Source organism: Daldinia caldariorum (assembly GCF_022478825.1).
Source record: "Daldinia caldariorum strain CBS 122874 unplaced genomic scaffold F4812scaffold_4, whole genome shotgun sequence".
In the NCBI taxonomy this organism is placed as follows: Eukaryota; Fungi; Ascomycota; class Sordariomycetes; order Xylariales; family Hypoxylaceae; genus Daldinia; species Daldinia caldariorum.
The window spans coordinates 559,152-581,479 of NW_025953040.1; the positions used below are offsets into that span (position 1 = coordinate 559,152).

General features: G+C 47.2%; 6 protein-coding genes and 1 non-coding gene across 7 annotated transcripts; 4 read left to right on the forward strand and 3 right to left on the reverse strand.

Annotated features, from left to right (window-relative positions):
• The first annotated feature begins 1,707 nt into the window (after nt 1-1,707).
• On the forward strand, nt 1,708-1,779 carry F4812DRAFT_t54. The gene has a single exon. It is a non-coding gene; the product is annotated as a tRNA-Ala (tRNA).
• Nucleotides 1,780-6,696: 4,917 nt separating this feature from the next.
• On the reverse strand, nt 6,697-9,555 carry F4812DRAFT_302381 (transmembrane E3 ubiquitin-protein ligase). Its single transcript, XM_047931234.1, has one exon. It carries the CDS (start codon nt 9,350-9,352, stop codon nt 6,836-6,838), a length of 2,517 nt encoding a protein of 838 aa, XP_047792073.1. The 5' UTR covers nt 9,353-9,555; the 3' UTR covers nt 6,697-6,835.
• Nucleotides 9,556-9,874: 319 nt separating this feature from the next.
• F4812DRAFT_457161 (heat shock factor binding protein 1-domain-containing protein) lies at nt 9,875-10,257 on the forward strand (the record flags this gene model as incomplete). Its single annotated transcript, XM_047937125.1, has 3 exons — nt 9,875-9,919; nt 9,999-10,089; nt 10,169-10,257. The coding sequence occupies 3 exons, from the start codon at nt 9,875-9,877 to the stop codon at nt 10,255-10,257; spliced, it is 225 nt and encodes a 74-aa protein (XP_047792074.1).
• Nucleotides 10,258-10,465: 208 nt separating this feature from the next.
• Nucleotides 10,466-11,653, reverse strand: F4812DRAFT_450219 (disulfide isomerase; the record flags this gene model as incomplete). The annotated part of the gene is made up of 2 exons (XM_047936067.1): nt 10,466-11,079; nt 11,143-11,653. 2 exons carry the CDS (start codon nt 11,651-11,653, stop codon nt 10,466-10,468), a joined length of 1,125 nt encoding a protein of 374 aa, XP_047792075.1.
• A 369-nt stretch (nt 11,654-12,022) lies between these two features.
• On the forward strand, nt 12,023-12,795 carry F4812DRAFT_420269 (ribosomal protein S14). Its single transcript, XM_047933428.1, has 3 exons — nt 12,023-12,293; nt 12,368-12,467; nt 12,540-12,795. Exons 1-3 carry the CDS (start codon nt 12,232-12,234, stop codon nt 12,546-12,548), a joined length of 171 nt encoding a protein of 56 aa, XP_047792076.1. The 5' UTR covers nt 12,023-12,231; the 3' UTR covers nt 12,549-12,795.
• Nucleotides 12,796-14,035: 1,240 nt separating this feature from the next.
• Nucleotides 14,036-17,643, forward strand: F4812DRAFT_420271 (acetyl-CoA synthetase-like protein). Its single transcript, XM_047933429.1, has 3 exons — nt 14,036-14,636; nt 14,796-14,950; nt 15,013-17,643. The coding sequence occupies exons 1-3, from the start codon at nt 14,117-14,119 to the stop codon at nt 17,557-17,559; spliced, it is 3,222 nt and encodes a 1,073-aa protein (XP_047792077.1). The 5' UTR covers nt 14,036-14,116; the 3' UTR covers nt 17,560-17,643.
• A 595-nt stretch (nt 17,644-18,238) lies between these two features.
• Nucleotides 18,239-20,565, reverse strand: F4812DRAFT_302462 (MFS general substrate transporter). Its single transcript, XM_047931235.1, has 4 exons — nt 19,922-20,565; nt 19,597-19,860; nt 19,135-19,534; nt 18,239-19,068 (listed from the first exon to the last, which is right to left on the reverse strand). The coding sequence occupies exons 1-4, from the start codon at nt 20,436-20,438 to the stop codon at nt 18,453-18,455; spliced, it is 1,797 nt and encodes a 598-aa protein (XP_047792078.1). The 5' UTR covers nt 20,439-20,565; the 3' UTR covers nt 18,239-18,452.
• Between the last annotated feature and the right edge of the window lie 1,763 nt (nt 20,566-22,328).

The window sequence follows — 22,328 nt, forward strand, 5'->3', positions numbered from 1 at the left end:
GATTGAACAGCACTCTCTATATTCAATCAAGGTACCTAACCTTGGCCTACGAAGTTGCTTACTACACTATCCGAATGGAGCCAGCGTCTATCGTGTCAGAATAGGCTATCCGAAGTCGTCAGAGTGGTCATGTGCAGTAGTTGATTGCTTAATTCATAATTCAGTTTTCAGCCGCTGTCGATCACCAGAAGTTGAGACTCATTACAGATGACCGCTAGGCCAAGATGTCTCGAGCAAGACAACAATCTAACGCTATTATTATATTGAGATGAGCACGTTTAGACTTATCCAGTCGGTAATTATGGAGGTAAGGGGATTCGTGGGGTCGGAATATGCAGCCGAGAGACGCATTTTACATACATTAACAAAGGTTATTTGACTTGTATGGCGACGACCAGCATCACGACGAGCATTATACATTCGAGGTCTCCCTCCAATATACTAACATTTATTGCCCCAGCTTGCCAAATCGGTGACCAAACTACCGGTACATAGGATCTAAGCTTATTGGTTTGGGGCGCTTTCAACTTCCCCCTACCGGTTCTAGAAATAGAATCACTCCCGTTTCGCCATCCCTTACCATTTGTTTCGACGCTAGGAGGAGAGAACTTCGAAATACCATGTGCGTTTTGCTATCGTAGGCTAAAGTTTGGCCGAAAGAGTTTTTCTCAAAATTACCTGGGTACTCGTAAATACCATGCGGCTACGCCTTATCCTTCCGGTATCCTATTTGCGGAGGTCAGGGATGATTAATTCCAGATGGAAAGTTTAAAGTTCTTGAAGTGCAGGAATCCCATTCGGGAAGTTTTGAAACATCGTGGGCCCCGAATCTGGGTTCCGGGGAATCCTCCCAATTGTTTCGCAATCGCTGACCTGCCGTAACGGTCGACAGCCACTATTTACCTGAATCGCAAGCCACGCAAAAAATGGCATAGATTTAATATCTATGAAGCTCGCGGAGATTATTCAAGGCCTTGGCTCATCTTCTCGTTGCCTTTTCTGCTCAAGTCCATGTTGAGTCCCACGACTTGTTGAGCCTCTGTTTCTACAATTAGAACGCAACTTTTTTTTCTAGATAGTTACCTAACCTAACCTTACCTAGCCAAATGCGAAGTTTGACCCCTTACCCAGAGCTTAGTGAGTTTTCGCATACCCTTCCATAGGCTATTTCCATAGGCTATTTCCGTACATTATCACAAGCTTCTCTTTCCCAATCGGGCACTACGTAGATCTCTTCGCGAAGATTTGGCTGTCCTAGAAGAAGCCTGCCTAATGTTTTAGGTAGGTACCTTAAGTTGGTAGCCTTTACCGTAGAACAACTGATGTTGGGTTGCCAGGGACAGGACGGTGAGAAGTTAAAAATGTGAGTAAAAATAGGTCCCACGAGGAAAGGAATAGTTCGAAGATCGAAACTTCGTTTATGATCGCTTTAGGCACCCGTTTTCATGATGAAAGTACATAGAGTAGAGTAGAGTGGAATCATTCACGACTAATACCAATAACCATTAGCACCATACCTACTAGCGACCCGACAACGCATTATTATAGGTCAAGAAGAAACAACTAGTATATAAACACGAATTTGCAGCATTATCTCCAACATCCTCCAATAGGAGCATCGATCCGAAGCATCCAATCCACTAGATAAGCCTGCACCGGCGCATCTGGTAGTAAGGTCGGCAACGACCGGCTTCGCAACAAACCACGGGGCGTGTAACTCAGTGGTAGAGTGCTCGCTTTGCATGCGAGAAGCCCAGGGTTCGACTCCCTGCTCGTCCAACTTTTTTGCATCTTTCGGATCGTGACCAGATTGCCCACTCGTCGGTCATTATGTATTTTTACATTTATTTACCTAACATTCACATGGCTCCGAAACTTTTATTTTTAGTTTGAGTTTGCTAGATACCTACCTCCTAAGGTAAATATCATCATCCACTGTATCGCGAGCTTTGGTTCGAAGCAATTGCTGCGTAAGGTAGTAGTAATCGATACCTAGAGGTAGCCCTTACTTCCTTCTTCGCCATGCATCGCGAGGTTTGCTGTTTTAGCTCTGCGATACGAGAAACATCGGCTCCCTCCGTGCCGATCGATCAGAGAGATGGTTCAGTAATACCATTTTCGGCGCATCGCTTTGTTTTATCGTGAAGCCCGCAGGAAGGCGAGCCTAGATGCCTATGATGAGCATAGCCACTGTGCTGGAGTTTGCGAACTAAGCTCCTCCTTGGCTCTTCTTGTCTAGGTAGCTCGTGCACTGGGATTCGGTTAAGCGAGGCTTATGTAGAGAAGTCCGCAGCGTCCTAGAAGGGTCGGGGATGGAATCGAGGTTAGATAGTGAGCTAAGAGAGTCGGGCGGTCTTGAACTGGGTAAAAGGGAAGTCACTTCAGTTACTAACCTCTGCGAGAACATTTAGATGGGATAACCCATACATACATCGCCTACGACGGCTTGAACTTACTAGCTAGACACGGAAGATCAGGTATTAACTGGTATCTCAAAAGGCTGAACTCTCCCCCCTTTTCCGAAAAGCCATCGAGCTCAACCCTCTAGGTAATATCACATTTCATACAAGACCCATGGCGCGCTAGATTTTATTCGTGTAGAGTGCTCAGTATATAGTCTTTCTTCTCACAGTGTGTTATGATTCTAAACATCTCATCTCTCATAGTTACATACCTCTAATAAAGGATGCTTCTAGTATAAGTGTCTATGGCCATGAGCTGCTATAGCTTAGCTAGAGTAACTCGAGGAACAAAGACGTTGTTTCTATGCCTACCAGTTACTAGTTACTACCTAGTTCTACCTTGCCTAGGAAGACTGAGTATCCGCTAGATGTTATAATATTCTTCATGTTATTAAGGCAGCATTATAAGACCTCCCTATTCATTCGTCCTAGGAACTCTCGGAGTTTCCAGATAAAACTCCTTTATACAGGCCTATGCGATAGAAAGCTTACTTAGGTACCTACCTTAGGTACCTACATATGGTATTCAGTGCTCATATTGGAATAGTTAATAACTTAGGTAGGTACCTAATATAAAAGCTTAGTTCATTATAAAGTTATCAATGAAGCCTGACTTATATTATAGTAATTGACGTTGCTTCCAAACATCCTTGACTCTACTACCGAATTGAATCTAAACTGCTTCAAAATTTATCGTCCTATTTTTCATCTTTTAGAACAATGCGATCATCAACATCAACCTACACTAAACCATACATACCGTAAGCATCGGTCAACATACCTGTTAACTTTCCTAAAACCATAAGTCAGGGTAATTCGAGAACTTCCTGATACAACCCCCCCTCCCACCTGAAAAACACAAGACATAGTCCCATCGTAACTTGATCTTTGTCAATTGAAAGTGAGTTACCTATCTATCAACTTTAGCTAAGCCTCATCAACATAACAACTGCTTCATTCGCCAACGTGTTCTTTCAACGGAGTGAAAGTAACTTGCTGCTACATCAAGCTTGGTCGCCTATAACAGGTACCACCTGACCCTACCTATAACCACACTCAGCTACCGCCACCATTCGCATACGCCATTGCCTAACACCGCCAACTTCCTGTTTTTTTCTTCTTTCTCATCCCGAACCCTTTATCTAAGTTAGACCTATCTATCTTCCTGCCCACATAACCTGCCTACCACCGCCATGGAAGAAGAAAAAGCCCCACCACTCGCACACCTCAGGTTCGTGCAGAGCTCCATGCTAGCTCTGCTAATAGCCCTGGCCCTGCCGTGGCTGGTCTACCTAGCGGTATACCTCGCATGGCTGACCTTAGCGCTCATGGTCTTTGCGCTGATATACCTTCCAATATCGTATCAGCGTAGGCGATATGTAATTACAGGTACCCAAGTGTAGCTAGGTAGCTATTGGGACTTGCCAGCTTGCTTTCTTGCTTCTATCGTGATGTTTTCGACTAGGAACACTTACGCTCACACCCTGAGATTTACCTTGGATACCTACCAACCTGTTTCTACTGTGGTTACCTCAGGTAATTATTTGCGTTGGCTAGGTATCTTCTATAACCTGGTGAACGAACGATAACTTAGGTACCTTTAACGTGTACGGACACCTGGGACAAGTATCAAAAGGTGTAGGTACCTGTAAGCAGCAACCAGATAGTCTTTTGACTATCTCAAATGCGCCTACGAAGGAAACGGTCGAAAACTCTATATGGGTAAAACTAGTATTAATATAACCAGGAAGATATGACGATATAAGAATGTTATACATACCTGGTATTCATTAGCCTGGACATGGGATATTACATTCACCTTACCGTTCTAAGTTGCGTCTACCACGCTGCCAAGGATGAGAGCCGCATTATCCTATTTTATTACATTCATTAGATTCCAGGAAAAGACTCAGACCGGTGTATTTATACGCTATCGCAAACGGGTTTCAGCCACCTATGCCCTCGCGGGATTAAGACGAGGTGTTACGCCGCTCTAAGTTTTCGATGGGCCCTTAATCAAGTAGGTAGTCTGAAATACGTTTGATATAGTACAAATAAGTTGACTCGATTGTTTAATTATTCAGTATCTACCATGTATTGTAAACTATCAGGTAGGGGGTTTTCTTGTGATGGATGTCATATACAGGGTGAGTGTTAGGATCATATATGTAGTAGGCAATTATATTGGACTGAACTAGTAAGGTCTGATCTACTATCCTCTTACGAGGGAGCCATCCAGACTCTATGAGATCTACCAAGTGCCCGGATTCTTGTTCAGACGTAAGCAGGCTTCCTTATTAAATATAGGTAGTTGGTCAGACACCCCTTCCGGCCTCGTTTATTACTTGCATGACACACTGTGCTGATTTTGGAACTCTTCCAACACGCTGAATAACTCGCCATGGAATTCATCGCTTGTTAAACATATGTCCCTTCCCAGAAATGAACCAAGGTGCTTCTCGTTGTCCCTCTGCTTCGCCGGACGACTGGACTTCCGAAGTTTATTCGTAGCCTTCTTGTCACGCCGTAGAGCATGAGGTAGGATAACAACTTCGTTGTTCCGCGAGGAACTCTAACTACGATAACTTTGAAGCCAAAGTTATAGGCAAAACAACTCCTTAAGACTCCTGACATTTCTTCGTCGGGTTCGTCTTCAATACCCTTCACTGGATAAAACCGTAGTATCCACCAATGGACTATGGGAACAATAACCCCCACAAGTCAAATCTTCGATATTCCTGGGTCAAGGTTTACTATGATATTTTGTGTAGTGTGGGCCGGCTTGGGTCGTCCAAATGTGAAGCAGAACAATAGCCGTACCATCGTCCGGCAATCTCGCACTGAGGACTCGGCTCGTTTCCGATGTAAAGGGCTTTACCTAATCCGTCTGTCCCCCAGAAATGACATACGCCCCAGATGTGTTAAATCGGAGCAATTTATGTCTGGACTTGGAGCGTTTGAGTGTTATGGAATGCTGTGAAGCGTGGATGATGATAAACAGGTCTTTGAGGTTGGCTCATGTTCACCGTTAGAAGTAATTTTTCTTTCTGAAAGAAAGTGATTGAAGGTGGTGTAGAAGAAAATTTCCTGTCCGGGCTGTCCGACGTCATTTGTTGGTTATGTCGACTGCTATACATGACGCCTATAGCTGTCTTTCTAGGCCCTGAATATTCACTCTCCCTAGGACTCTAGTGTAATAAGAGCCGACACCTAAGTCCTCCACCACTGTGAAGACGCTGATGATTATCGTTGGTAGACGACGGCGTTGCTCGAGTCATTAACCGTGCTTCGGACCCTGCACCGATTCGGGCCTACTACAACAACAACACAACTCCATGATCGATCCCAAACATCGCAGCGTTTCGTCGTGTCGAAGTGATGCCTACCTAGTCGCACCCACGAGCAACTTGCAACTGATTCGAGACTCGTTGCGCGTGGGTATATATGTTGTGTCGCGAAAGGAGGTAGGCAAGAAGTACGAAAACAAGTTCAGGATATCACCAGGAACTTGAACTAGGTAGATAGCTCTGGGAACCGGAGCTATACATATAGAGTGCATCCCTCATCCTAGATTATCTCATTGTGTATCCTTATACGTCGATTGATTATTATGTCGATTGATTATCCGGTTTAGAGTGTTCTTTCTCTCTCGTTGGTTCCCTCCCAGTTTTCCTGGTCGGTGATAAGGAAGACATTGCGTCTTCCTGGGAAGCCACGACATTCTTTTATACGGCGGCATGATGAAATTGTGTAGTAGTTTCATGAGGAAGTGTGTGTATATTTTCGGTAGTGTGAAAAAGCGACATCAAGACAGTCAGTGATAATAGTTATATCGTCTTCTTAATATTTAGGTATTGAGACGCGAATATGATAGTTTTGTTGTACGGTGTGATTGAAGTTGTGATTAGAATAGGGAATCAAATGTTGAAGGAGTCTGGCCTAGGAATCTTGAGTGTTACTTGTTCAATTTGCCTACCTACCTGTTATGGTCTGGGTTGCAACTTAGTCGTGTGTGCTTGTGCCTGCCTTCTGGTAGTAGGAGGTAGCTACCTTAGGTACGTATTGAGTAATAGATACGACATACTTAATAGCTAGCACCTGCCTGTCTAACGTCGCGTTGATAGGCAACCGATGGAAAGGGCAGTTGCAAGAGTTAAAAAGTCTTCATCCTAAAAAATTTGTGCAGTAGTACTCGAAGTAGTAGTTACAAACAAGAAGATTAATTTGGGCCTAACCGGACCATGACTTCCCAATCCAAGGACTTGCTACAGGTAGGTAAGTAAGAGAGATTACTTTGATTTAAGGTTTGGAAGGCACGTTTGCATGCGCTTTCTATAAACTTCAATATACACGTATAAACCTACACCCACGACTTATAGAGGCGGTAGCTCCTCTCTGCAAATCGGACATTGCAGCCTAAACCGCATCCAACCTTCCAGGCAAGCGCTATGAAAAACATGTCGGCAAGGTGTAACCATATACGCGCGGCGGGCAAACACGCCTGCCACGCCTCCCGCCGTAGGATCGTCGTCGCCTGCTTTTACAACCGGCACCTCTAGCACCTCCCTGCAGATCGCGCAGTCTATCACATGTATATTCGTGCGTTTCCTATCTTTATCCTTGCTTCCTCCCTCCTCGCCTGTCCTTACCCGCTCTAGCGGGCTGCTAGGCGCAGCTACTAGGCCAATGGGCAACCCACCTGCCTCGATATTGTCTTCGCGGAGAACCGGGTGGTACTCCCAAGCCTCCGGCATCCAGCCCTTCGGAACGCCGAAGCGGGGACCCAGGACGAATTGCGCAACTAATATCCATATCTGGATCCAGAGCCAACCGGAGAGCACGCTGAATGCAGTCCAATCGGTTTCGGCAAAAGCAAAGTTGTTCGGTACGATATAGAAATAAGCAATGGGCAATAGGCGTAGAATCGATTGACCGATAACAAAGCGCCACGATAGCGCTCTACGGCAGTTACGATATACATTGCGGTAGATCTGTGGAATCCATAGTGAGAGGTAGATGAAGAGGATAGTGTTAAAGTATGCAGCACGAATACTAGGTCGCCAACTTGCTGCCGCAAGACTTAAGAAGAGAACCGTAATTCCAATGAGTAAGAGACGACCAAATATGTTGCTTAACTGCGTTCGAAGATTTTGAGCGGTGGGTGTAGCGGACCCTGCCGTTACTGGAGCTGGAAGTGTGGCGTTATTGTTGGTGTTGGCTGTGACTTCGGCGATTTCGGCATCAATATCTTGATCCGAAGGAATGATAATTGGCGGAGACGGTGACCGACGAGGGGTCGCAGTTGTCGTAGTAGAAGTCTCGCGAGCGTTGTTGGATGAATTGGGTGGATTTGTGGCATTTGCGGGCGTGTTCTGTCGTCCCCTCTCGCGTTCTTGTCGTCGCCATTCAGGTTCCTGGACCTTGTGGATCTCAGCGAGGAAAAAGATCCCAACCGTCATGCATAGAAACGAGACGCACGTAATAGCAAGAGATGGTAACAAAGTAGTTGATGCCGAAAAACTCCATGCTGCTGCCCCGGTGAAGAGCATGCCATCAGCAAGTAACATCATACAGCCCGTATAGAAGCTAACACGACCCAACGTTGAGGGAGTAGAGGTTTCCCTCATTTGCATCTTAAGTAGTTGAAGTTGGCCGAACATGATCAACGCAAGACCTAGAAGAAATGTGCTGACGCTATGGAGAAAGATTTCTTGTTTCACGCCGACCATATGGTTACCATCAACTGACGCATATGCCGGCGGGCCTTTTGTTTCGAGGAAAAAGGCACAATCGGGGGAATAGACCACAGCCGACATTTGTAGCCGCGGTATTCGCCGGTGGCCTATACCCTGAGGGAAGCGAAGCTCGTTTTCGATATCTTTGATAGCCTTAGCTACATTTTCTGGACCCGTGAGACTCGGTTGCACTTGTAGTATATTTTGGTCTAAGGGATGGATTTGGATATAAATCAAGTACTCGCAGTGTGGAGATGGATTCCAAGTTTCTCCTGGCTCTAAATTGGATGCCCAGGGATCGAGTTGCTCAGTAAAGATATGGTGCTCCTTCTTCCTAAGGGCCGCATCCAGAGTCCTGTTCAGTAGTGCTTGGCTGGATTCGAAGAATTCGGGCCGAGTGGTGAGATGTGGCAATCCGAAAATACCAGCGAACTTTTCGCTCGTCGTGGTGAGAAGTATGGTCCCTTGGCGCGGCCAGTGAACACCATGGAGTCGCATCTCCCAGCCATTCCCAGTGCCTTCAATATCTTCGATGTTGGCCGTTGCCGAGACTTCTCGGGCTTTGACTTCTGCCCTGTCCAGTGTCATCCTGTCTATTTCGGCTGGTTCCGTCGCGTCATCTTCATTGTCTTCAATGCGCACCATTATCTTTCCTTTCGCACCAGTTATGTTTCTACTCCATTCAGAATTCGAGCCGGCCCACGTAACGCCCGGGCTAATCTGACTTAGGTTGTAGCTGGAGTGGTATCTCGGAGAAGATGTGTTCGCTCTCTGCCACCAACCGTGTACTACCCCCGTCGCATTTTGCCATACCGGTTGCGCGACCTCTGGAATTCCGACGGCATTTATACTCCACTCTTCGCATCGATTTTTGAAACGTTTGAGGTCCTCCCACACGTAGCCGTCTTCCTCTCGAAAACCGGTTAGATTTAGGTACTTGGCTTCGGTCTCGGGCGGATCGTCGGTAAGTCGCGGTGAGAAGTCACCCCATTGTGTACTATTTAATACACTTAGAGCATGTCTCTGGCGTAGGATGCGATTCTTTATTAACGACGGGCCGGCGATGAGCGCGGGACTCGAGTCTGGACTAGTGGCAAGCCAGAATATCAATATGATGAGGAAGACGGCGCGTGCGTTATCTTGCGGCTGAGGCATCGCAATGTATTGTTTCCATCATGTTTAAAGCATTTGTCCAGCGTCTAATCTCCCTGGTAAAGACTTTCTAGATTGTCCTGGCTAGAAATCTTTGTTTAATGAAATTTGGTGAGTGTAGGATTAATATCTAGGTACCAAGAGGATCGGAGTTGATGGGTTTAGGTACGAGTTGATTTGATTACCTAACAGTAGGTAACCTCGAGGGAGCTCGAACCATCCAATGACATACATACCTAGGTACGTACCAAGATACCTAACAAGCATGTAATCGATAAGCCCTACTATACACTGTGCATGCACATTTATACCATACCTAGTACTGGTGCATAACGTGTATCTATTAAATCTTTGTACTGTCTCCAAATCTCCATCGCCTTAGGTACGCGCCGCGGAATCGTGTTTCTACAGGAGTACTTAGAACAAACGGCGGCTCATCTCTTATAGAGAAGCAAACATTACCTTCAAATAATTACGCATTTTTGAGTAGCTTCCCTTACGCGACAAATTCCAGCTCCTTCAGAAATGTCGTCCAACAAGACTGAGGATACTAAGAAACCGACGGGCAACGTAAGAACATACCTACGTAACCTATACGCATTTAGGTACTCAACTCATTATAGAGCTCCAAGCTAACGCGACGACTCAGAGCTCGGACGAATTGACCGCGGTCGTTGAGGAACTATTGAATTCCTTATCAAGCAAGTTTGACGGCGTCTCCAGCGAAATCTTCGCTAAGAGTAAGTGTAACCTGTATTTTAATTAAAGCTTTGTAGTATCGCGTAGCTCGTTGGAGCATCGCTATTAACGCCGATATAGTGGATGATATGGCGCGTCGGCTGGACAACCTTGAGGCTTCACTTCAAGCTAACGAGGAGAATGGCGTAAACTCATCACCCAGAACATGATAGCGACAAAGGGGTGATCAGAGGTAATTTAGAACATGGCACGGCGTTAGGGGAACGGGCTGGTTCATAATGGAGTTGTATAGGACAGATGGTACAGCAACTAAGACTATACAATAATGCGCCTTTAGATTACGCACTTTTCTTCGTTATTCGTTACAAACGTTTACAACACGCCCGCTCGATTTAATTTGTTCATGAACGAGTCACCCTATAGCTCTTCCTTCTCATCATCACTCGTGACAGCCTCCTCGACCTTCTTGATGAATTGCTTCAAGATGTTGGTCTTGCTCTGGAGCTCATCTAGCTTGGAAGGGGCCAGGCCACCCTTCTTGATAATACCATCAAGGCGAGCCGACTCCTTCGCGACGTAGCCCTCGTTCTGTGACAGCTTGTCGAGCACTCTGATATAGTATTGCGCATACTTGTACTGGGCGTCCTCGGCTAGGCCTTCGGCGACCTTCTTAGCCTCTGCGAGCAGGTCGGCCAACTTGTCGCTGCCAGCAGCATATTTTAACGCGATATGGTTCAAAACGTCGATAGTACCTCCGGTCGCATCGAGGCCACCGCCGGGAACACGGTGAGTACCGGTCTTCTCGTTAAGGAAGTCAACGAGGTCCTTCTCGCTTCGGCCGCCGGAGTAGGCCTCTCCTTCGGTGGAACCCTTGGGGAAGAACTTAATAGTCGGGTAAGAGGCAACACCTTGCTCGTTGGCAGTCGCCTTGCTGTTCTCAGCTTCGGCATCCACCTTAGCGATGACAACGTGGGGTTCGTTGATGAAGTCCTCGGCCAGTGTCTCCCAGGTAGGAGCTAAAGCCTTGCAGTCTGCTTCAAGGTTAGCTTGTGCATCTGGGAATTGTGCTGGATAGGTAATTGGGTAATACATACGACCGCACCAGGGAGCAGTGAAGGCAACAAGCACGTTCTTATCGCCTCCAATGATCTCCTTGAACGTAGCATCCGTCAACATGTTTACCTGACTAGGCATCTCCAGCTTCTTCTTAGCCTTGACGCCAGTCTTGTCGGTGATGAACTTCGTCAGACTCTCGAGATCCCGGCCGCCCTGATAGTCGACGGGCTTGTCACTCTTGCCATCGAACCACTTGAGAGTAGGGAATCCTTGAACACCGTACTTCTGGCCTAGGGATCTCTCGGCGTCGGCGTCTACCTTGGCAATCTGAACATCCTTAGAAGTAGCGAAAGCCTGGGCTAACTCTTCGTATACGGGAGCGAGGTTCTTGCAGTGACCACACCAGGGGGCAAAGAACTCGACAAGAGTAGGTTTTCCGGACTTAAGCACAACCTTATCGAAGTTGGAGGGGATGAGATCAAGGACTGCTGACTTAGCTGCTACAGCAGCAGCTAACCCGGCGAGCACGAAGCTCTTTATTAAAACCATTGTTGCTTTGGTTCACAATTGTCTGGGGTATTAAGAGAAATATAGCAAAAAGGAAATAGGTCTAAATGCTAGGTGTAAGTGCGGTTAAAAAGGATTGGGATTGGGTCAAATAGTTGCTATTCTATTGTTATCCCAAGAGTGTGTGGTAGGTCATCAGTTAATGCTGCTTTGAAATACAAAGCAGAAGATGCCACTTTGCAACGGGCAGCACCGGGCATCATACCAGGTACCTAGCTTAATGCAAAGAACCTGGTTACATAGTACATGTTAAAAGTCGAGTAAAGATTATCGATAAGATGCTGATAAGGCACGTGGGCGGCGACTTGTGGCTTGTCTTTCAAGTTTCAAAGATTTGAAAACTGGGGCTCAGGCGACTTTGAAGAAATGGTCCCCTGTACGTACCCCAATTTTAGTCAATACCCCTGCAACCCTTACGCGAACACACAATTTTCCTCTCTCAATCCCATAATCTCCAAAAAAATTCGCGAAAGTTTTCCGAATCGTAGTTCGACATCCAGACAACATCCTGCAAACTAAACGTTCGTGATCATCGCTATCGCAACACCACAACCGACAATATGTCTCACGAATCCGTCTGGAACTCGCGCCCGCGAACGTACGGCAAGGGCTCTCGCTCTTGGTATGTTTCGACATATATATATTCTTTATTGGATGTCTCTATCGTGAGGAAGTCCGTCAGCTAACCTAACGTAGCCGTGTCTGCACCCACAAGGCCGGTCTGATCCGCAAGTACGGCCTCAACATCTGCCGTCAGTGCTTCCGTGAGAAGTCCTCCGACATTGGCTTCATCAAGGTACGAAATAAATCAGAACGACAATACGACGTAAGCGGAGAGGCTAACTTTTTTTTCTTTTTTTTTTCTTAGCACCGATAAATGCCCTTTTCAGAATGTGACTTTCTTTCCTACCACGATATCTCTCGCCGGGCATCGTCAATGCGACTGCGGATATGGAGTTGTTGGTTTGTTATTAGGAACAGGGTTGAGCAGTTGCCTTTGAGGCATTGGTACGGGTTTGCGTGGAAGGGAAATGAGCAAACGGCTCTTCAATCCGACTACCTAGACAGCTAAACCACCCCACGACAATGCTTACGAGAATTCGATTATGTTATTCGTTTTTTACGTCGTATGAAATGTGACGGTTTTCTTACAGGGTTCCCGATTTAATACGAATGAAGACCCCGTGTCTTTTGGGGGAAAGGCAATCACTACCTTAGGTACCTGTTATTCCTCAAGCAGGATAATACAAGAGACAGAACGGTTCTTCCCACTCGATTCTGGAGGTATGCTTGTAGTTTGCTAACCGAAGTTCCTATTAAACTCACTTATCTCCGATACCTCACGGAATGGACCCGAGAGTGAGGAATCGGGAATGCAAACTTGGCTATGTTTTCATAATCCCTTCCAGCTCTCACCCTAGCCTGGGATCAAGTTCAAATGCCTCTGATGTTATGATCGCCTTAAACCCGAACTTCATATGGCCAACGCTCCACTCCAACGATGGACCTGGATTAAATACAGGACCTTGATTAGGCAACATGTACCTGAATCCATCATTCATTACAAGTTAATATACAGAGAGCAATATGTCTCTTTCAAGAAGGATAGGCCACGGCCGTGATGCCAAGAGCCGGGAATATCAACGGGAGTAATGCTTGCAGGACTGTATGCGTAGGTGTTATAATATTTATATTGTTCATGATGTGTCTTTATGCGACTGCGCGAGTTCCATTACCTGCATATCCATGGATCATTATACAAAGTTGCGGTGGTGTCGTCGAGGTAGTTGAGATTGAGTTATATTTCGAGTATTCCCGTCTTTATTCCCGATGACTTCGATCGAACAAATAGATCCATCTCAGTTATTCGCGGGCTATCGGAGGACTGATTGGTTTATTCGGACCATCCCGTCATAGTAAGTACTACCCTGACGTTGCTTAGCATTTATTAATTATCCCGGCAATCTATCCCATGTAGGTATTTCTATTTGTACACATATAGGGTTATGTAAGGTGGATATACCTACAACATAGCCGTCGCTATAACTGGTGCATAGGCGGCTGGGTGAAGCAGCCATTGTGGATTAGGAAGTTATGGAAGTTATGTTTACCAAGTCTTTTTTATGTGCTACCACGCTGGTATATCCGGTACGTATCCGAAGGCACTATTCCCTTGCCTTGAGGCTACAGGCGAGGTGAAAGAACGGCCCATGTCGTCAACAAAGGGCATTTGCTGCACGCCTCGGCTTAGGAATGAGAAGGAACTGTTTGTTTGCCTGCATAAGGTACTTCGTAAAGTACCTCATGAAGAAGGATATATTTCTAAGAATGCCCCAACTTGCTAAAGTGAAGTAAAGACAGCTTCTTTCAACAATCAAGTCGCAGACCTTCTTTTATCTTTCATCGCTAACCTATCAAGCTTTTTTTGGGCTTTTCCTACGAATCATGGCTGGCTTCCACGAGTTAATACCTAATGTCATCAAGAGGAGAATAAACCAGAAGCGTCCTCTTATGAAAATCTGTCATCCGGATCGTGCTCCTATCGAAGTGACATTTGCTATCCTCGATAATGCCGTTAACAGGGCCGCCTGGTTCCTCACCGAACACCTCCCTTCGGACGAGTACTTCATATGGATGTCCCAGAGCGATGCTCGTTACATGATATGGATTATAGCTGCTATGAAGACTGGAAAGGTCGTGGTGCTTCCGTCTCTACATAATCGAGTTTCTGCCAATCTTCGGTTGTTCGAAGCGGTTGGGGCCAAGCACATGTTATACGGACCCGAGTCCTCAGGGACACTCGCAGAACTTATTGAAAAGGCTAGTCCAAATGTGGCCGCTCGTCCAGGTCTATCTCTCGAGGAAATACTGTCCCCGGAACCTGTTCCCGATTTTCCTTTCAACAGGACCTACGATGATATCAAAACGAAGAGGTTTATGGGGTTACACACTTCCGGAACTTCAGGTAGGACACTCCTTTAGATCCCGATTTAATTATTTTTTCTATTCGTACCCTATCTAAATGCCTCCTATTATTACCCATGATTCCGTTTGATAAATAATAGTAGATGGGTTTTCGTTAAACTTAGCTGCATCCACCATACTGAACACTCGCTCATAACAGGACATCCAAAGCCAATTTGGTGGACACATTCCCACTATGAATGCCTCTTCTCTCCCCTAGAGAAGGGTGTCCTCCCTGAGGGTGTCCATGTGGAGAGACATACATGCAGTACGCTTGCCAACCACGACGTTCTCGTCGTCGGATCGCAATCGCATGTAAGCTACCCACCTACTCGTATATTTACCTAGGAAATGTACTGTTATTCTAACTGAAATAGGCCGGTGCCATGTATATCACTATGGTCGCACTACATTCAGAAATGACAGCTATCCTTATGCATCCTGACATCCCCATCGGCCCAGCCAGTATTACGGACGTCATCAACCAGTCCGGTGCTAACAGTCTCATTTGTCCCGCCGTGCCAATCGAGAATATGCTTGACTACCCACCCGGCCTCGAGGCGTTCTCGCGCCTTAAGCATATCGGTTACGTCGGTGGACCTATTAACCCTGTACTTGGTGCCAGGGTTGCTAAAGTCACACCGCACTTGTATAGTCTTATTGGAAGTACGGAGGGCGCCTTGATGCATATGAACTATTCGCCCAACTCAGAGAACTGGGACGCGATACGCTTCGTTGAGGTTGGCCAGCGCATGGAAGAAGTTTTGCCCGGACTGTACGAGCTCGTCTTCCCCCGTATCCCAACCATTGATCGCCTCTACTCATATTTCCGCTCTTATCCGGATCTAGAGCACGAATATCGAACCAAAGACTTGTTCTCTCCCGTCCCCGGCCAACCCGGATGGTGGCGTTATCGTGGTCGTACTGATAACTGGGTTGCTATGGCCAACGGCTACAAGATGGACCCAACAGACTTCGAAGCTACGATAAATGCACACCCAGACGTCCGAGGTGTTATTGTTGGAGGCTCCCATCGCTTTAGACTTTGCATGCTTGTTGAGCTGTACGACCATCTACTGCCAACAACAGACGAAGAGGCGCATGCCGCGCTTGCAAAGCTTTGGCCTACCATCCACGAAGCTAACAAGTCCTCTCCAAAATTCGGCCAAGTCCCCCGAGAGCTCGTCCTATTCGTCCGCCCAGGCAAGCCATTCTTGCGTGCTGGCAAAGGTACTACTCAGCGGCAGCTCACTTTGCAGGCTTATGAGAACGAGATCGATGCGCTATACGAGTGTGTAGAGAGCGGGATCATGGTTAGCGACCTGGAGCCTATTACCTCCCTGACACCAGAGGGTTTGACACCTGTGCTCACGCAACTATTCCAGCAGGCGCTTGACTCGCACGATGTCGATGCTGACACTGATGTCTTTGCTCGCGGGCTCGATTCTAATGGAGTTACCCTCACTGTTTCGCGACTGAAGGCTGCATTACGTAGCTACGGTCTATCTGAGGATGTTTTGCACGGTATCCATATCAGCCTTTTATATAGTTCCACAACTGCGCGGTCCATAGCGAATACACTTTCCGTGTATCTCAGTGACGACAGTGGCCAGGTCAAATCCGAAGCCCCAGATGGCGGCGTTTCAGACATGTTGGCCAAGTACCTCCCCGGCTCCCAATGCCTGGGCACTCCCCTATCCATCATACTGACAGGATCCACGGGATCTCTCGGTACTTATCTTCTCGCAGAACTACAGGCGCAGCCCGAATCACACGTCCGTCGCATTTTCTGCCTGAACCGGGCCGCAGACGCAGAATCCAAGCAAGCTGCAGCATTGAAACTGCGAGGCTTTCCTCCGGCGCAAGTGTCGAACGGTCGCGTAGTTTTCCTCACAGTAAAGGATTTTGGGGCGCCATTCTTGGGCCTAGCACCAAAAGACTACGGCGTTCTCCTGGCCGAGACTACAGCCATAATCCACAACGCCTGGCCCGTAAACTTCTTGCTTCCCTTGCAATCCTTCGAGCCATCAATCGCGGGGCTAGTGAACCTGCTCGAGCTTGCGCAGAACGGCGCGCAGCGGCCTGCGGTACTCTTTGTTTCAAGTATCTCGGCTGCGATGGGCGCTGCCCGCGACGTCCCGGAGGAAGTCTTACAAGAACCGGAGGAACTAGTCTTGCGGCAGGGTTATGCGCGGTCAAAATACATTGGGGAGCGAATTCTCGACGCATGGGCGCTAGCGGGAATAGAAAATAAGAGACGTGCAGCAGTCTTGCGCGTTGGCCAGGTTGCTGGTCCCGTAGCGGCAGGGGGTGCTTGGAACCCCTGGGAATGGTTCCCAAGTCTAGTGCGCAGCTCGAAATTCCTAGGCATGCTGCCCAAAAGCCTAGGCACAAATAGTCGCGTGGAATGGGTCCCTGTCAACGAGCTAAGTAAGATTATCCTAGAGGTCGTTGGCGAGGTAACCTGCACCAAGGGCGAAAACGATACTTCCTCGGAGAAAACGAAGCAAAGAGGGGCAAAGGTGTACAACCTCGTGAACCCCCACGCCGTGCCCTTTTCGGACCTAGTCCCCGCGTTACAAGAGAAAGGCATTGCGGACGAGACGGTACCTCTCGAGACCTGGATCGAGGCACTCGAGGGCAGCACCTTCGACCAGAAGTCGTCCAAGCGTGACAATCCCGCCGCTAAGCTATTGGGCTTCTATAAGTCAATTGTACCGCATCACCGCGCCGACGGTGTGAAGAGAACTATCGACGGAGAAGCTAAGAATAGGGGCGCAGGAGGTAGTAAGGCGGGCGAGGACGACTACACCTGGCGTGTTGACAATACCCTACACGCGAGCCCGACGGCAAGGGCGCTGAAGCCGGTGAATACGGAATGGATGAAGCTGTGGGTTGATCGGTGGGAAGAGCATAGAGCGTAAGAAAGAGAGAGAGAGAGAGAGAATATTATTACTAGATTCATCAAGTGTATATATATAATTGGCTCGACATGGCCAGGTACAAACTTTTATAGAATAGGCATTTCTTAATAGACAAAAATTCATTTAATTCCTGTCTCGAAACAAGTTGAACTCTGATCTATGTCATAACTAACTAGCAGTCGTCAGTCCTACTTAAGCCATCAATCAACTTACCTCTATATAGTTTCACAATACAACATATATAAACGAAGAAGTTTTTGATTTTGAAAGTTTTCGTATTAATTCATTACACAATACTATATGCCATATAAAAGCGGCGTCTAGTAGTCTCTTCCACCTTAAAACCAAAATGCGACGCGATGCGATGCGTCTATCCAAAGTGGTATCTCCAAAAGCAATAGACAGGCAAGACACCCCCCACCCTTTTTTTTCTCTCTCCGCCCCAAAAGGATCTCCCAAGACCATACCAAACCAAGAAAAATGCTCATTGCTTTATAAAAAAAAAAAATCATAAAATAGCATCTTTGGCCCGTGTCGTGTCGTATTTCCCTTTCTTCCTTTCTCCGATCTACATTATAAGCGGTACTCAAGCGCAACGCTGATGACGAAACGCCTTGATACTCCGCTGCGACACTTGGCTCCTGGGCCAGGCGGTACTATGGTAGGTAAGGGTATAGCAGGCCGCGGCGGAAACCGTATTCTTCTTCTTCGTGTTCCAAGTAGCCTGCGCCAATCATGTCGGCGGCACATATAACTACTTTACCATCTATATCTCCTTTTTACGTACCCTCTAAGGTGTTGGGTACCTACTCTGTCTATGTCTAACCGAGATTCTATAACCTCTAGTCGAAAAAACTCTTATTGAAATCTTGTTCTTGAGATCAGGTCCGCGTTCAAGGGTTGCTAACGTAGCTCCTCGCGCGCCTCAGATCCTGGTCTTCGGAGTCGTATTCGCGGACGACGGGGCCGATGCCCTCGGAAGCGTTGGCGATCTTCTCGTCCTCGTCGCCGGCGTAGGCGTACTTGCTCTTCTGCCGGATGCGCTCGCCGTAAGTCCAGAACAGGAAGGGGATGCCGCAGCAGGCGAGGGAGATGAAGGCGAGAAGGGTGCTGGCCCACTCGTAGCCTAGCCGAGCGTACATCTGCTCCGTGAACAGGACCACGCCGGCACCCCAGAACGATCGGATGCAGGTCTTGGCCGCGAGGGCGGAGGCGGCTTGGTGCTGGTACGCGTCGACGAGGTAGTTGTTGGCGCTGTTGTACAGGAAGATGAAGCCGAAGCCGACGGGGAAACCACCGAGAGCGGGACCGACCCAGCTGAGACGTGGGTACGAGGTCCAGGCGAAGATGAACAGACCGATCGGGATGAACCAGCAGGAGCACATCATGGGAATAAGACGAAGCTCCGGCGGGGGGAGACCGTTGTACTTAGAGATGAGCTTTCGGTAGTGTGTGTTGACCAGGGGCGAGCAGATAGCCGAGCAGATGACACCGACAGCTAGAGGAATGCTATTAGGTTGGGGTTAGCGATCGAATTGAAGGAAAAAAAAACATGAAGGATAAATTTGCACTTACAACATAAGACCGGTGATACTGGCGGAGTATCCCTTGCCTTGCTGGAATATGATGGGGAAAGCGACGAAGAACATGTACAGAAGACCGTATAGGACGGACATGTACAAGCTGATCAAGAAGACAATTAATTCGCCGAACAGAAGCTGGAAGGGTCGAACCAAGAAAATAGCTAATCGCTCGCCAAGGGGTCGCTTATCAATATCTTCTTCTGTAACGTAGTCCGGCGAGCCAGTTTCCTGGCGCATTTTCTTGGCTCGCTTGGCTAGAATCGTGGGTGCGTAGGTCTCGGGGACAGTGAATGTGATTAAGACCCAGACGATGAAAGCGAGGATTAGGTGAATCCAGTAAAGCCATCGCCAGCCAGCAGCATCAGATAAGAAACCACCAACGAGGGGACCGACTGTAACTCTTGTTAGCAATCAACAATTACTAAAGGGGGAATTCTATTGTAGGGATGCTTACTAGCAGGACCAATGAAAGGGGCTGCGGAGAAAGCAGCCATGGGAATACCTCTCTCTTCAGATCTCCAAAGGTCGGCGAGGGTACCGCCAACAAGCGTCATGGGAGCGGAGAAGGCAATGCCATCGATAGCTCGGGCGACTAGGAGAGTAGCGATGTTCTTCGCAACAGCACCGGGAATAATGAAAATCACGGCGATCAGTAGCGTTGTTCCGTAGATGATACGTCTTCCGTAAATTTCAGATAGTGGTGCGAATGCCATAGGTCCTTTTTTAACTGTTAGTCGATTCTCTATTGTCTGAATTCTCTTTTAGGAGCTTATACTTACCAACACCGAATCCTACGACGAATAGACTAATACTGAGAAGCGCAACCTCTTCGCTGACACCGAATTCATCGGACACGCCAGCAATATCGGCCGTGATGACACTGGACGAGAAAGCTACGACGAAACACGTCGCAGCAACGACCATAGTACAATACCACTTATAGGCCTTCGACCAGTTCTTCGGGTTTTCAGGGTCACCCGGCGTGAAGGTGACAAGTTTGTACCGGCGTTCTCCATCAGGTCTTACGGGACCGGGTATCGCACCGGAGGGGGTTTCTGTGGTATATTCCGAAAGGTTTGCGTCGCCGGAAAGTGTTCGGTAGGGTAAGTTCAAATCCAGGTTCGGATCTCGAACTGTTTCCTTGGTAGGACTTCGAGCCAATGGGTTGGTAGGTTTGCGAGCTAACGATCCAGGGACGATTGACCCATACTTGACTTGGTCAGCTTGGTCGACTTGATCGGGTTGATTTGGTCGTGCAGACGTGCCTTCCATGGTGGGCACTTCGTAAGGATCCATGTTGGTGTTGTTATATATCCTTATTATCCTTATATCCTTGAAGAGATGTAGAAAGGGAAATATTATCTTAGGATATCATCACACGGTCAGTGTGGAAATGGTTATGGATCTCTACCAAAAGCGCGAAAGGGGGCGGGATCCAATCCTTTATATAAGAGAAGGCAATGACCCTTGAGGCTTTAGACCAGAAGCCTTCGGGTAATAACTTGCCTGGCTGAGGGACCTCATTGGTTCACACGAGTTGGTTAAAAGTTTTACACTAGAGGTAAGAGAACGAACTGGATGGTGCCCGATGGCGGAGCCACTGAGAGTTTCCTATTAGAGTATATCCCCATTGTTATGCGAGAGGGGATAGGTTGGGTTGGTTATTGGCTATTGATCATGTCAATGTTGGAAACCTGGTAAGGCTTAATTTGGAACGCATTTTTAGCTCTTTTCAGGCACGAGGGCGCGAGTCGAGAAAGATACTATGTATATTTTGAGGAAGGAGATGGTTCGGCAAACCTCGGTGTTGCGAAGGATCCACAGGGCCGGGACCCGTAAGGATCGGGGGCCACACGGCTCGAATTCGACGGCCGGGACGTGGCAATTGAGGAAGTTGAAAGCATTCTGAGGTCAATTGTAAGCTATAAGGGATTGATATTGGGAAATTGATCAACATCATGGCTTTCTTTGAAAGCAGAATAATTTCCTGCGAAAAAAAAAAAAAAAAAAAAAGCTCGTCATGATGAGCAGACATTTTTTAAGATAGGAGAAAAAAGTGGTATCTGTCGTAAGGGTTGAATCACATTTCGACTTATGGGCGTCCTTCGAGCTGCAAATTCCAAGGGTCCCACTCTTTGCAGCTTAAGAGCTAAGGAAAAGACCGATCCACAGAAACAACAAAAAAAAAAAAACTAAAAAAAAAAACTCAATACAAGGCTTACCCGATCTAGTAAGACCCAAGAGAACGGAAGCCAGTTAATGGATGGAATTCAAGTCTCATTTACTAATTGAGGTTTGAGGTTTCATTCTAGCTATACCCTTGTCTGCCCTGTCTGCCCTGTGCGACTTTTGGTAAAAATTGACAAACCATCAAAAAACACTAACGTAAGATGGCAAGATCGCGAAATGGGTAATACACCTATTAATATGAGACCAACTGACAATATTTTCTTCTTCTTCGAAATCGTGGTCGTCGGTAACTTTGGCCTGATCTTGAATTTCCATTCTTCGTTGCTTGTTGCTCCTTTACTTCTTGGCCAAGAGTCAAAATAGGTGACGGTATTTTATCGACAACAACGCAGAACATAAAAAAATAAAAAAAAATAAAAAATCCGAACTAAACCCGTGCCGCTAACGATCTCGTGTGGACCCCTGATAATAGAATGACGGGACAAGAGCAATTACCTCGACGGACATGCCCTAGGTGATACCGTGATCCTCCTTCTACCTCTTTACATGTGCTCCTAACGTTTCTACAGTGATATAAGAAAAGGCTTGGCGGTTTAAAATCCCTCTTTTTTTTACTCCAACAAGCGTTTTCGGATGGTAAGCCCATCGGAGGAAAGGACGAAGAAGAAGAGGGTCACCAAAAGCTCATGATCTCATATCATTGCTCATTGTTCATCATCGTTACTTAGATGACCTGGGCTTGGTTACATTGCCGATGAACATCGAAAATGGAGAAACCACTACATTTACTTTGGAGTAAAGTGGTTTTGAAGACGCGTGTATACACTGTACAATTTGGAGATTCGATTGCCTAGGGTAAGGCCTGGAAGAAAGAGCTGTGATATAATGGGGGACCCAGCAGCTGCCAGAACGAAGCCCCGATAGGAAAGAGGACCCTTTTTCGTGGCTTCGGAAACGCTACCTATTCGCCCGTCGGGAAAGCTTGTCAGCTTGTCA

Coding starts and splice junctions, on each gene's coding strand:
- F4812DRAFT_302462 (XM_047931235.1), bottom strand. CDS start 20,438: ATGGATCCTTACGAAGTGCCCACCATGGAAGGCACGTCTGCACGACCA. Junction 19,861..19,921: donor CGTCGTAGGATTCGGTGTTG/GTAAGTATAAGC, acceptor CAGTTAAAAAAG/GACCTATGGCATTCGCACCA. Junction 19,069..19,134: donor AGTATCACCGGTCTTATGTT/GTAAGTGCAAAT, acceptor CCAACCTAATAG/CATTCCTCTAGCTGTCGGTG.
- F4812DRAFT_420271 (XM_047933429.1), top strand. CDS start 14,117: ATGGCTGGCTTCCACGAGTTAATACCTAATGTCATCAAGAGGAGAATA. Junction 14,637..14,795: donor ACACACTTCCGGAACTTCAG/GTAGGACACTCC, acceptor CGCTCATAACAG/GACATCCAAAGCCAATTTGG. Junction 14,951..15,012: donor TCGTCGGATCGCAATCGCAT/GTAAGCTACCCA, acceptor TAACTGAAATAG/GCCGGTGCCATGTATATCAC.
- F4812DRAFT_420269 (XM_047933428.1), top strand. CDS start 12,232: ATGTCTCACGAATCCGTCTGGAACTCGCGCCCGCGAACGTACGGCAAG. Junction 12,294..12,367: donor GGCAAGGGCTCTCGCTCTTG/GTATGTTTCGAC, acceptor AACCTAACGTAG/CCGTGTCTGCACCCACAAGG.
- F4812DRAFT_302381 (XM_047931234.1), bottom strand. CDS start 9,352: ATGCCTCAGCCGCAAGATAACGCACGCGCCGTCTTCCTCATCATATTG.